A 13,511-nucleotide genomic window follows, 5' to 3' on the forward strand; every position below is an offset into this window, starting at 1 on the left:
AATGGGGTGTACCGCATTCCGCGGTTACTTTCCCGCGTTCGTCTTCTCCCTTCCAACCTTTGCGCCCCTTTGCCTTCGAGCCTCCTTTGCCCTTTGTTCCCTCGCGCCGGCTGCCTCTCATCTCCACTGAGCAATGGCATCCCTTGTTCACCCCCGCCGATACCAGACCGAGGGAGAGTTGAACACAGTGCGCCGTCTGCTGGGATGGAGCGCTCAGGAGACCGGCTGGGGGGTGCGAGCAGGCTCGGTTCCCCTTGGCAACCTCCGCGCCGGGGAGTTTGTGCTATTCATCTCGCACATCTCCACTGGCGTGGGACTGCCGATTTCTTCGTTCCTGCTGCTGCTGCTGGAAGACTTCAGCCTCCAACTTCAGCATCTGACGCCGCACTCCCTCCTCCTGACGTCCATCTTCGTGCACCTGCGTCATCCTCTTCCGCTACTTCTTCATTCTGGTGAGATCCGGAAGGAGCAAGGACGAGGTGGGAGGGTACTACTTCCAAGTGAGGAGTGACCTGGCGACTCCTTACATTCCCGGCCTGGCTGGCGGGAAGTGGGAGGAGTGGCGCAGGGATTGGGTGATCGCCACCACCGAAGCCAACGAGCGCCTCACCCTGCCGACCGAGGGGCCCGCCTCCGACAAGGCATCCTGGAGGGCCAAGCCGTCGCTGCAGCCGGAGTTCGACTCCGTGCTGGGCAAGATCAGGTCGCTGGCAGAGAGCGGCCTCACCTCGTGGCACGTGCTCGGAGACTTCGTGAAGCGCCGGATCGCTCCCCTGAAGCAGCGGCCACGTGCAGCGTGGAACTTCACCGGTCTCAACGACTGCTACAGGACCCAACGCGGAGAGGGGAGCAACCTGACACAGGAGGCCTTGGAGGTTCTGGTGCGGAACGTGACGGGGGACGCCTTCATCCCGGAGAACCTGATCCTCCCGCAGGGCATAGTCCCCCTCTGCGAGGACTCCGCGAGGGTGGCGGTGCTGGCAACCCTGCCGACTCTGGACGACGGGGGACTGGCCCCACGCCAGACCGGAGGCGACGCGAACCGCGGGCTCCGGATCCCGGGTGCATCCGGGGATCAGGCCACGCTGAGCGCTGCGGGATCCGACGCCACCACGAAGGGGAAGCAGGCCGCGGCTAGTAGCGCGGCCACAGCCAGCTCCAGCCGGGCACAAGGCAGCTCCGGTGCATCGTCGGGCGACGGAGGCCGACGCAGGCTACTCCGGAGCGACGGGACCCTGGTCTCGGAGCCCGCCGCGAAGCGCCAGAGGTCTTCTGAGGGCGCGGGCCAGGGTAGCTCCCGGGCCGCCGGCCCCCATGCATCCTCTGGGGCGACTGCACCACCACCATCGCCGCCGCGGAATTCCTCCCGCCGGCAGCAACAGCAGCTGCAGCTGCAGCCGCAAGAGCAGCGGCAGCAGACGCGAGGGCGGCAGCAGCAGCAACAGGTGCGACCCCGGGTTGCGCCCGTGCCGCAGCCACGGGGACAGCAGCAGCAAGAGCAACCCCAGGTTGCGCCTGCATTGCAGCTGTAGGGCCAACAACAGCAACAGCAACAGCAGCAGCCACAAGAGAAGAGGCCCGGGCTCCGGGGACGCTGGGTGCCCGGTACTGCTGGGTTAGTGTCATCCTGCTCTCCTCGCTTGCGCCGGTGTTCTGTTTGTTTGTTTTTGCTGATGGCTTTTCTGCTTTGCTACCAGGGCTTCCCGCCCCAGCGGTTCTTCTACCACCGTTGGCACATCAGCAGATGCCCGGGCGGCGGCGACCTCGGCATCGACAGCGACGGTGGCAGCAGGTGCGGGACCCTCAGGTACGGCGTCCTGCTGCTTACTCCGTGGCACATGATGCGATGCTGACTGTCATGCCATTTCCAGACTCTGCAGTGCTCAGTGCAGCAGCGGCGGCGACGGTGGCGCCGGTCGCTCGCTCTCCAGCGCAGACCACTCCCGCCGGAAGGCCACCTCGGCGGAGGAGGTTGCCTCCTCGATCGAGCGCCGAACTCGCAACAGCACCTGAGGAAGCGGAGTCGCATCCTCCTCTGGGGATTGGAGCTGCAGGAGCCGCCTGCCAAACACCACCTCCAACTCTTCCTCCGCAACAGGACCGGAGCTGGAGGTAGGGGCTTCCGCTGCGGCACTTGTCTCCGGCGCCTCCGCCGCCGCCGAGTCGGGAGCGGCCGAGCCCAGCTCGGGCGCCCCCGCTGCTGCCGAGTCGGGCGCGGCCGGACCCAGCTCGGGCGCCCCCGCTGCTGCCGAGTCGGGCGCGGCCGGACCCAGCTCCGGCGCCCCCGCTGCTGCCGAGTCGGGCGCGGCCGGACCCAGCTCCGGCGCCCCCGCTGCCGCCGAGTCGGGAGCGGCCGAGCCCAGCTCGGGCGCCCCCGCTGCTGCCGAATCGGGCGCGGCCGGACCCAGCTCCGGCGCCCCCGCTGCCGTCGAGTCGGGCGCGGCCGGACCCAGCTCCGGCGCCCCCGCTGCTGCCGAGTCGGGCGCGTCCGGACCCAGCTCCGGCGCCCCCGCTGCCGTCGAGTCGGGCACCGCCGGACCCGGCTCTGGCGCCCCCGCTGCTGCCGAGTCGGGCGCAGCCGGACCCAGCTCCGGCGCCCCCGCTGCCGCCGAGTCGGGCGCGGCTGGGCCCAGCTCCGGCGCCCCCGCTGCCGCCGAGTCGGGCGCGGCCGAGCCCTGCACTGGCACCTCCACCACCGTGTCGGGTGCGGCTGCACCCAGCACCGGCGCCACCGTCGCCGCCGCTGCTGCACTGAGCACTGCAGAGTCTGGAAATGGCATGACAGTCAGCATCGCATCATGTGCCACGGAGTAAGCAGCAGGACGCCGTACCTGAGGGTCCCGCACCTGCTGCCACCGTCGCTGTCGATGCCGAGGTCGCCGCCGCCCGGGCATCTGCTGATGTGCCAACGGTGGTAGAAGAACCGCTGGGGCGGGAAGCCCTGGTAGCAAAGCAGAAAAGCCATCAGCAAAAACAAACAAACAGAACACCGGCGCAAGCGAGGAGAGCAGGATGACACTAACCCAGCAGTACCGGGCACCCAGCGGTTCTTCTACCACCGTTGGCACATCAGCAGATGCCCGGGCGGCGGCGACCTCGGCATCGACAGCGACGGTGGCAGCAGGTGCGGGACCCTCAGGTACGGCGTCCTGCTGCTTACTCCGTGGCACATGATGCGATGCTGACTGTCATGCCATTTCCAGACTCTGCAGTGCTCAGTGCAGCAGCGGCGGCGACGGTGGCGCCGGTGCTGGGTGCAGCCGCACCCGACATGGTGGTGGAGGTGCCAGTCCCCTACCTGGCGCGCCAAATGTCGTGGTGCTGCAAACCACAGCCGGATGGCGGAAGGCACCCGCCCTAGCCCAGAGGGTGTGTACTCGGGGGTTAGCTAGTCTTAGATCGATCTCACTCAAGAACACGATGAACACAGCAGGATTTAGAGTGGTTCGGGCCGCCGGAGCGTAATACCCTACGTCCACTGTGTGTTGTATTGCCTTCCCACGAGAGTGAGAAGTTTGCGAGAGCTTGAGTCTGGATTGTGGAGATGGTCCTGTGCACAGCGGGCACCTCCCTTTTATATCTCAAGGGGGTGCGTACACGGCTGTTGGATCCCCGACAGGTGGGTCCAACGATGCAATATAAAATAACGGATTGTTCATACATTATGGCGTTGCAGGCAAAGGAGATCTCTCTCTTGGATTCCCTTGCCTGCTCCCGGAGCCCTTCGTCCATCATGTCTTGGCGCTGTCTTGTCGAGACGGAGCCTGACGTAGCTAGTAGCATCGCCTGCCACGTAGCTGAACGGCTGTGTAGGGAGCGGCGTAGGTGGCATGATGGAAAAGTGCCGTGCCGTCGTATCCATTTAATGCGTTGCTCGGTGCTGCTGCAGACAGGACCCCGCCTCCTCGCGCGGGGGCCCCTGGCGCTAGCACCAAGGACAAGCCGGCGAACGACCGCACTCTCCAAGAGCACACCAACGCAATCAAGTTGCGTAGGAACACATCACGGTGGTGGCCCCACCCGCGGGTTCGTACCTCTCCCGAGGTGGGCCCGGGGGCCACTGTCGGTACCCCAGGACTGGGGTACCCCCTCTTGCTGTGTCTAGGCAAGGATCTTGTAGTTATCCTTAACTACATCCAAACAGCCGGACCCCTGCGGTCCGGAGTCCTGTTCTCCCAGCAGCGGCCCGGACCGTTCCACAGTTGGGAAAGGTCCGGAGACACCACGTGTCCCGGAGGAGGCAGGAACTCGTGCGCGAGCAGCCGAGGTCCCGGACCCTCATGGGGTCCCGGACCCCCTGCATAATAACCGGACCCCTCACTAAGGGAAGAGATCGACGCCCCGCGTCGGGGTGGTCCGGGGCCGCCACGTGTCTGCAAGACATGGCCGTTTGAGTTTCCATACCAACGTTCACCCACCATTGCATTTATTGCGGTAGGTGAACGTCTGCATTGATATAGCAGAAGCTGAGGCGTTTCATTGACCAGGGGATACTATTGATCGCGTATTACCAAGGCAGTGGAGCCGCTGGCGCCGCCCATACTGCGTCTGCCAGATAGATACGACGGCTCAGCTTCGCCCATTATGACGCTACATAATAGCCTCAGCAGGCCACGCCGCAAGCTACGCTACTCCAACGGACGCCTAGCTGACGGGACAAGAAAAGACTCCCCTGAGTCAGAGGAGCAGCAGTACGCATATCGGAGGAAAGATTCGCTACCACTGTAGCCACAGTCACGTTGGGCCCACCTGTCGGGGCACCAACGTCCTATGTATCCGCTCCCCCTTGATCTATAAAAGGAGGGGGCGCCGCTAGAAGACCTCAGGCCGGGCAAAGGCCAAGGCCAGCAGAGGATAGGTTCATACACACCACCAAGAACAATACATCTCCCAGTGGACGTAGGGTATTACGCTCCGGCGGCCCGAACCACTCTAAATCGTGTGTTCTTGAGTCCTAGTCCCAGCGTAGATTCAGCCCCATCGCCTAGTACTTCCCCGAGTACTCCCTCACGGGGAATAGGCGGGTGCGCTCCGCCACCCGGCTGTGGGTACCCCTAGAAACCCCACGACATATAATAAGCAATCCCTTTGTTTCGTCAGACTTGTACTATGAACATTGGTTCATGAATGTAGCTGCATATTGGTGGTCATGGTTCATGAATGTTTCAAAGGGATCCGGATGAGCTAGCAGGATATTCTAATTTTGAGTTCCCAGGATGGAAAGAAGATTCTGAAAACTTCCTCAAGTTCTCTGGCACGACACCAGAAAAGTCATTATAGGACGCATTGAAGGATAGGAGGTCATCTGGAAGATCCTCAGGTAATGGCCCGGTGAACTGATTTATTGACAAGTCAAGATCAGTAAGCGCCCCAAGCTTACTAACAGCAGCAGGTAATGGACCAGAGAAATTGTTTGTTGATATATCAAGAACACGGAGGCCAGGTAGGGAAGCAATATCATCAGGGAGGCTTCCATTGAAGTGATTTCCAGAAATATCAAGCACTTGAAGACTCAAATTTTTAGATGAGGAACCAGGCATAGTAGGCTAGACTCACCTCTGTAATCGAGGGAACCAGGGGCGGATCTGGATCCGGCAGCACGAATGGCCCTGGCGGAGGCGGCAATGGCGGCGGCCGGTGGCGGCTGGTGCTCCGCAATGGCAGTGGTAGGGGACGGGCCGTGCAGGGCCCTGGCGGCCGGTCCGCAGGGGGCGCGCGGGTGCAGGGCGCCGGGGGCCGGTCGCCAAGCCGCGGGTGGGGGGCGGCTGCAGAGCGGGCGGCAACGTCGGCCGCGGGGGAGCTTGCTGCAGTGCTCCGGCGGCCGCAGGTGGCGAGCGGCTGGGTGGGTCGCGGCGGCGGTCGGCCGGGTCTCCTGGACACAAGATAGAAGATAGGGAATTGAGAAATTGGACTAGGGTTTGTCGGTGGGCCGAGTCAAAATCGACTGAGTCGCGCCACTCCACCTTGCCACGTCATCCAGCGCATCGCGCGTGTGCCAGCGTGTCAGCTTAGTCACGCCAAAGCATGCGGCGTGACCCTTCAGAGAGTCACGCCACGTAATTTGGCGCGAACTAAAGAGCTAGTTTTCGAAAATTTAGATCGGTACGGATTATTTATAAAATATTAGATTAAAAAGGATTAAAATAAAAAAAATTCGAACGCCGGAGCCCGGAAGGCCGGAACACGTCACCGTCACGCACTCATCACCGCCCTCGCTTTTATTATTTCAAACCCCCCTGCCCTCCCTTCACTTACCCTTCTCTGTTCTCTCTCACACAATCTTCCGACCGCCCTCACCTCCCCCCTCCCCTCACTTCCCGGCGAGAGGCCGGGCACCCCCCCCCCCCTCTGGCGCCGCGCGGCCGCCCTCTGGACCCTGTCTCCCCGGCGCCCGCCGGCATGGCCTCGCCCACCGTCGCCTCGCCGGGCCGGGCGAGCCCCGCGGTCACCCCCACCACCGCGCCCTCGCCGGTGTCCCCGCCGCGGCGCCTCTTGTCGGCGCCGCCCGCCGTCGACGCGTCCGGGGGATCCTCCCCGGCCTCCGCCAACTCCGGGGACCAGCTCTCCGCCCCCGACGCCTCGGTGGGTGCCGCTCGCTTGCGTGCGAATTCCGCACCGCCGGAATCTCACCCCGCTCTCTTTCCCCGCTCCCGCCGGTTTGGTGTCTGACGTCGCGCGGTTTTTTGATCGTGCAGAGCCCGATGCTCGCGAGCAGGAGCGAGGAGTACAGGCTTCTGTTCCGGCTGCCGCCCGACGAGGTAATTCGACGCGCGGGCGTTGGGGTCGAGTGATCCCTAGCTCTTTCCCCTGTTTCTGCGATCTAAGCTGTTGACTTTGGGCTGTGATCGTTCCGTTCTGGGGGAATTTGCGTGCTTAGCTGGCCGTACTGGCGCTGAGGGGATTTGATTTCATGGGGACTTTGACTTTCTCATCACCGGTCGTTTTCTAGGACAAACCGCAGCATAATTAATTCGCTGTTTTACTGTTTGCTCTGTACCATGGCGAGATCGTGCTGTGGGATTTCCGGATTTGGTTTGGTCGTCTAAATGTGCCATGCAGCGGTACTGTTGGTTGAATTGTGAGTGAACGAAGAGTAACCTTGTAACTATTAGTGCTGATCTTTTCGAGGATTTACCTTTATTCCATAGTAGTAGGCATTTAGTAGTTCCTTAGTGTTCTTGGATGTCTTAATTTGGTTGATATCTGATTGAATCACTGTGCGAAAGTACGATGTTTCAGTGATAAAACTTAATTGTATTACTGATAGTTGATTGAACATCGTCTGATAGGGATTTTGAGCAATAATTGCCTGTTGCAATATAAGTCTATCTAACATGGCCTGTTGCCATATATTCCAAGTTTATCTTTTGATTCAAGAGCAATTTTATGGGTTTGCTGTGGATCCTGTTTATGGAGTATCATGTCCCCTTGAGTAAAGGACAGCACTGATTTCCATGCATGTCATTTGGATATCGCACTTTCATTTTTGCAAGTGAGCATGCAGCTTCTTGTTTGCTGTTTACTCAACATTTGGTGTTTTCCAGGTTCTCGTGCAAGATTTTAACTGTGCTCTCCAAGAAAATATTCTGCTTCAGGTGATTTTTTGTGGCACAGTTCTTTTCATACTTCATACAAGTTCCTACATAATCACCTCCATAACTATATGATAAAATATACATCTATCTAACATCCGTTATGTCTCTCTGGTATTGTTTGTATTGACCTGTATTTGGCAAATATTTAAGTTCTGCTGTGGGATCTGGGAGCTTTCATTTAAACGCCAAGAATGAACAATATAAATATATAGTGGGCAGCTAACGCAGTCCAAATCTTGCTCTGATTGGATTCGGTTTACCAGTTTAGGATATATATATATGCTAAACAGTTACTCAATTCAAAAACAATATAATGCATCACATAGACCTTTAATCTAAACTTAATCTTGTAAGAGAATTTGCTTTTCCTATGCTAATGTGGCAAGCGTAATCTTGTTAATCGAATTAATTTCCAAAGTGCACGTTGTGCACAGATACTTAGATTTACTGCTTACATGATGCCACAAAAATTAAGAGATCTACTCTGTCAATGCACTTCTATTTGATTTTTAGACTTACACACACTTTATTAAGGAAGAAGACATAATATGAGCACATGCTTCTATTAGTATTTTGTTGCTTTTCTGCTAATTATATCTCCTATTCTGAACTGACAAATAGATGAACAGATTTTGTTATGTTTTCTGAATATGCAGCAATGTCTCTACTCAAAACCTTACAGCCTCAAATGAAAAATGAATACTTTACTTCTGAAACATCAGACAAAAATTGGAGGGGATACTTACAGACTTACTTAAAGTCATCTGCTACCTTACATGTCTGACTTTACTTCTTCACGCATATTATACCTTTCTCTCTCATCAATAAGCCAGTGCTTTGTGCCTAAAATCTACCAGGTCGTTTGCCAATTGTAAAACTGCTGCAGCATTGCAAACTTAGCTAATTTTATTTTTTTTCAGGAAATGAATGTAACTTAATCTCAGCGTTCTTGATGAAATTTGTTACTAAATTTTTGTTATCTTGCAGGGGCATATGTATTTATTTCTTCACCATATATGCTTCTACTCAAACATATTTGGATATGAGACGAAGGTTATAAATGATCTAAAGACAGTCTCAACATATATACTGTACTAGCTTGCTTAGTTGCACTTTCAGAAATGCTGACATTGTTCCTTTGTATCCAGAAAACAATACCTTTGCAGGAGGTAACTGATGTTCGTAAAGCAAAGACAGCTGCCATTTTTCCTAATGCCATTGAAATTGTTGCTGGTGGTAAAAGGGTAAGGGACCTATCATTGTCTAAAGTTCTTGTATATATACATTATTAAATCTCATGGACTCATGTTCTGTTACTTTCAGCACTTTTTTGGATCTTTCTTGTCACGTGATGAAGCTTATCGAATTATAGTGGATGGTTGGGAACAGCATGTTAGTGATGCAAAATTGCTCCTTGAACGTCAGGTTAGCAGACTTGTTTCTTTGTGACCACATGGTTACTTCAATTTCTTGACATGGAGCTGCGACTTAGGAGTGGTAGTTTGTTTTTAAGCTGTTGTTGACATGTAATCTTGTAACGCACTATAGGAGACAAAGTCAGCAAGTAGCAGTGAAGAAAATGGTTATGTTTTATTGGAAGGAACAAATGAATCTAAACAAGATGAAGAGCCATCACCACAGGACAGGTCTTTTGCATTCAGAACAAAAATATTTACACTTGGGTTTCAAACTGGACTTATCTTATCCATAATTATTTATAGTTCTTGATTTAAATGTATTGGACTGTAGGTCTGTCAATGACACAGCTGTCTCAAGTAGTAGTGCTGATGGTGATGATTCCAACGTCAATATTTCCAAAAGGTTTTCAAAAGTTGAGGAGAATGGAACCGAAGACAACATCATTGCACTAAACCCATTCAACTTCGGGCCAGTTGATGAGGCTGCTCCTAGTGGTCGGTTGCCATCTTCCTTTTCCTGTTCATTTTTATATCATTAATTGTTTCCTACTCACTCCTTACATGACTTTTTTACTAAATGGTTGTCATACATTTTCTCGCAGTACCTGAATCTTATACTATGATTGTGGAGTCAAAGTTTCAGGTTTGCAATATTTTTTAATGTAGTATTGACAATAACTTTACACCACTAACATCCTGAAAACAGGTCCCTGTGGAGGCCCTTTTCAATTTCTTATTGTCAGATGGTGCTTTTGACTTTTTGGATGATTTCCACAAAAAATGTGGTGACAAAGGTTAACTCCGTTTATCCTTTCATTATTCATTATACAGTGAACATCTTTCGGTCAATTAAAGTATTTTGAATTGTGACCTGGATGAGCTGCAGATTTTAGTTGTTCCAAATGGCGTTCAGATGAGCAAGGAGGACTTGTGAGGGATGTTTCATTTTTGCATCCAATAAAATTTTATCTTGGTATGTCAAGGGTTTTCTTCTAACAGTTTGACTGCACAAATTGATCGACATCAAATATCCATGTTCTATAACTTGCTTTATGTTTTCTTAATGTCCATTTTGATTACTCTGACTTGTCTTTAGGTGCAAAATGTGGGACCTGTCAGGAGGTTCAGAAACTTCGTGTTTACAAAAACCGGTTAGTATAAGATAGTTCCATTTGCAGCCAAATTAGAAAACTGTGTTCTCTAAAGCTTTTGATGGTTATGGAATGGAATAAATAATCGAGATGTAGTGATAACACTTATTTCAGTGTCAGTTTTTTGTTGGTTTGATTGGACTTTTCTTTGTACCTGAACAAAATTCACGTCTTAATTTCTTATATTTGGACCTCAGTTCATTTAGATTGCCTTCTTGGCTGTTTATGTGTATCTCTTAACTTTGCAACCTGATGTCCCATGCTATCTTTTGCATAATATTATTGATTTGGCATCCAGATATGATTTTACTAGCATTAATCTTATTGTATGGTTTTACCACATGTTTGTTTCTTGTAGTTTCTGTTCCCCTCCTGAAGAATAATTGATGTTGAAATTTCCTGGTATTAACTTGCTTGCAGGCATCTAATGATTCAAACTTCTCAATCAATAGGTGATGCACCATATGGGGACCATTTCACAGTAGAGGTGAGGAATCCACGATGTTATAGTGTTGATTTTTATTTAGCTTGGAATTACCCCTTTTTGGAATGTAAGAGTTTTTGAATACTCATTTCTCTTCTATAAACTTTTGATGTTATATGCCATATAGACATTGATTTGCTCCTAGCCTAACTCTGTTCATCTTATTTTTACCTGCAGGGGATCTGGGATGTTGAACAAGATAGCCTAGATGGGAACTGTTGTTTCCTTAGGATATATATTAACGTAGCCTTCTCAAAGAAAACCATATTTAGAGGTAAGACAGGTCCCTTGTATGCTGAATGCTGTAGTGAGAATCATATTTATAGTTCAGATGCATCCTTGTATCCTGTATTACCGAATACTTCCAATATATCACTCAATTTGCTTATATGCCTTCAGGATCCACCCCCACGGGCTCTAGTTTCCGTGAGAGTTTAGTTTGAGTTGAGCCAACATAACCGGGTTGTTTGGCTCTTATAAGCTTATATGTTTTTTTATGGGAAGTTTCAGCTTATTATTGATAAACCAAAACATAATTTGCTAAGGAAACCCCCAGCGTTACAGCTTATATGAGCTCTATATTTCCGAAACAGTGGTGCACTTTTTTCTTGACATTTTTGCTTTTATTTTATAGTGGCATAGTTGGAAAAAACATACAAAATAATACATCTGAATCTCATACAATGGTTTGCCTGGTTACCAAAGGCACATGCAGTTATGATTTGTAAGTGGAGGAAACCCCTGCAGTTCAATATGTTATATGCTTGATTTAGCCAAGTCGTTTCTTCTGATTGGTCATGCAATTTTCAATGAAATTGTGGTGTTTAGTTTATAGGAATGAATCACTATGAATAGAACTGTGGGGTGATGTTCAGACTTGTGCACTCAGATCTTATACTGTTGATCAAGTTACATGGCTACTCAGTTTTGTCTTTTGTATTTGAACTATCTTTACATGTGTATGTTAGTGCAATTAGTTTATTCCAACAACCAATCATAAATGATATCATTTATTTAGAACATATTGCGTCACTGTTGCTTATTCTTTAAACCGCAGGGAAGATAGACCAGTCAACAAAAGATGAATGCCGTGAAGTTTTCGGGCTCTGGATTAAGCTTGTATGCCTTTTCTGATACTGTGACAATATTGCTAAGGGCTATTTTCCCTTTCGAGCTGTATATAATTTTTTCCCGTTTCATGTTTTTAGGGTCATGATCTTTTGAAGCAGGAGAATAATCGACCGAAAGGTATAGTTCATGTATCTATTATCTCCTCCAGTTTCAACTTTGCTTGATCCAAATTGCATCCTGTTTCACTCCAAAGACTTGAGTTGTGGAACAATTAAATGACTATTTGTCCATCCACTCTTTCAGGCGCTTCCAGCTCAACCAATGCTGGTCTTCAGTTAGGGGCTACAGACAATGTGGAAAATGCTGTGGAAAATGCAGTTCCAATGGCAAGTTCCACACAGGATGAATCTGGTGTGAGAAGCCTCATTCCTCCTATCCAAGATCACCAGCATAGAACAGGAAGAGATTCTTCTACAACATCCACTTCACAAGAATTGTGGGGTTCACTAACATCGTACATGAAATCGAGCCAACTAGGCCCAGTGCTAGCAGTGGTACTGGTGGCTTTCATTATCCTAATGCAGGCAAGTATTTTGGATTCTGTACACTTTTTGCGAAGGGTTATTTGGTCTACTGCTGGTTCTTGCTAGTTGTTTGCGCATTCAGTAGTTTGGTTACAGAATTTTAAGTTGCAGTAAGGATGGTGTTACAAAATTGAACAAAGGAAGATTCTGAACATAACCAGTAGCATCAAAATGCAAAATCAAGCAGTCACTCATTTCCAACTGTTCTGACACACAAACTTCTGTTTCAGGTAACCATCATAGTCCTACTAACAAGATCCCCCCAGGTCCAAATGGCACCTCATGGGATTTCCCCGAGCAGTTTAGGATACAGCAAAGAAAGCATAGAGTGGGTGCAGAAGCGCCTCAGCTTACTAAGCGAGGAGATGCAGCTAGCGGAGGCACACATGGAGACGATGAGGCACGAGTTTGCCTGGCTCAGGTCACATCTGGAGAGACTGGAGAGGCTGAGGGGCAGTACATGACTCGGGGGTGTACATGAGGGCATCAAGGGCTGACGGCGAGGTTGCAGCATGATCACGGACGCAAATACTGCTCAGAGATGTAATGTTCAGTGTTATTTTGTTCTTTGTTCCTATATATAGAGCGTACAGTTGCACACAGGAGTGCCGTAGGTGAATTGCCGTAAGGCAAATCACAAAATCCCCGTATAGCATTCGATGTAAATAGTCGGACCTCCCATTGTACTGGGATGAACTGTGTACCGTACGAGGTTTGCGTGTCATCTTCACGCGAGGCAATCACACTTGTGTATACAAAACTTATTATCTATCGCTTGATTGCACAACAATTTTACCATTTTGCTTATTATCTATGAACAGACTTGCAAGAACAGATAGTGACTTGCAGGAGCAGATTGTTTGCAGGAGGTGGGCTCTTATGGAGGGCAAATCCTTTGTTTGCGTTGGTCTGTTTACAATTTTACCATTTGACGCATCATTCTCAAACTACAAATTGTTTTGACAAAATGTGCAAAACATGACTGATTATGCAAGGATAGGCGATCTCACATTTGAAGCCATAAATTTAAGCAAATTGGCACCAGAAGAGTTTTGACTCAGCAGGAACCATGCATAACATCATAAATCAGTTTTCAAAACCATGAAAGAGTGCTCTTCTGATTCAGCTCGGTTCACAACCAGGAAAGAGTACCCATCTAATTCACCTCGGTTCAGGTGTCATGTGGCAAGACTTCACAAGATCTTGTT

The 13,511-nt window shown here is 50.9% G+C and overlaps 1 protein-coding gene across 1 annotated transcript; it reads left to right on the forward strand.

Moving 5' to 3' along the window:
* Window positions 1–6,258: 6,258 nt before the first annotated feature.
* Window positions 6,259–13,115, forward strand: LOC120688355 (protein VASCULAR ASSOCIATED DEATH 1, chloroplastic-like). The gene is made up of 18 exons (XM_039970650.1): window positions 6,259–6,582; window positions 6,696–6,758; window positions 7,545–7,595; window positions 8,583–8,648; window positions 8,744–8,839; window positions 8,919–9,020; window positions 9,144–9,241; window positions 9,345–9,508; window positions 9,616–9,656; window positions 9,720–9,807; window positions 9,900–9,986; window positions 10,110–10,164; window positions 10,585–10,651; window positions 10,826–10,922; window positions 11,706–11,767; window positions 11,857–11,896; window positions 12,023–12,303; window positions 12,534–13,115. Exons 1-18 carry the CDS (start codon window positions 6,400–6,402, stop codon window positions 12,765–12,767), a joined length of 1,875 nt encoding a protein of 624 aa, XP_039826584.1. The 5' UTR covers window positions 6,259–6,399; the 3' UTR covers window positions 12,768–13,115.
* The last annotated feature ends 396 nt before the right edge of the window (window positions 13,116–13,511 follow it).

Source organism: Panicum virgatum, chromosome 2K (genome assembly GCF_016808335.1).
Source record: "Panicum virgatum strain AP13 chromosome 2K, P.virgatum_v5, whole genome shotgun sequence".
Classification (NCBI taxonomy): domain Eukaryota; kingdom Viridiplantae; phylum Streptophyta; class Magnoliopsida; order Poales; family Poaceae; genus Panicum; species Panicum virgatum.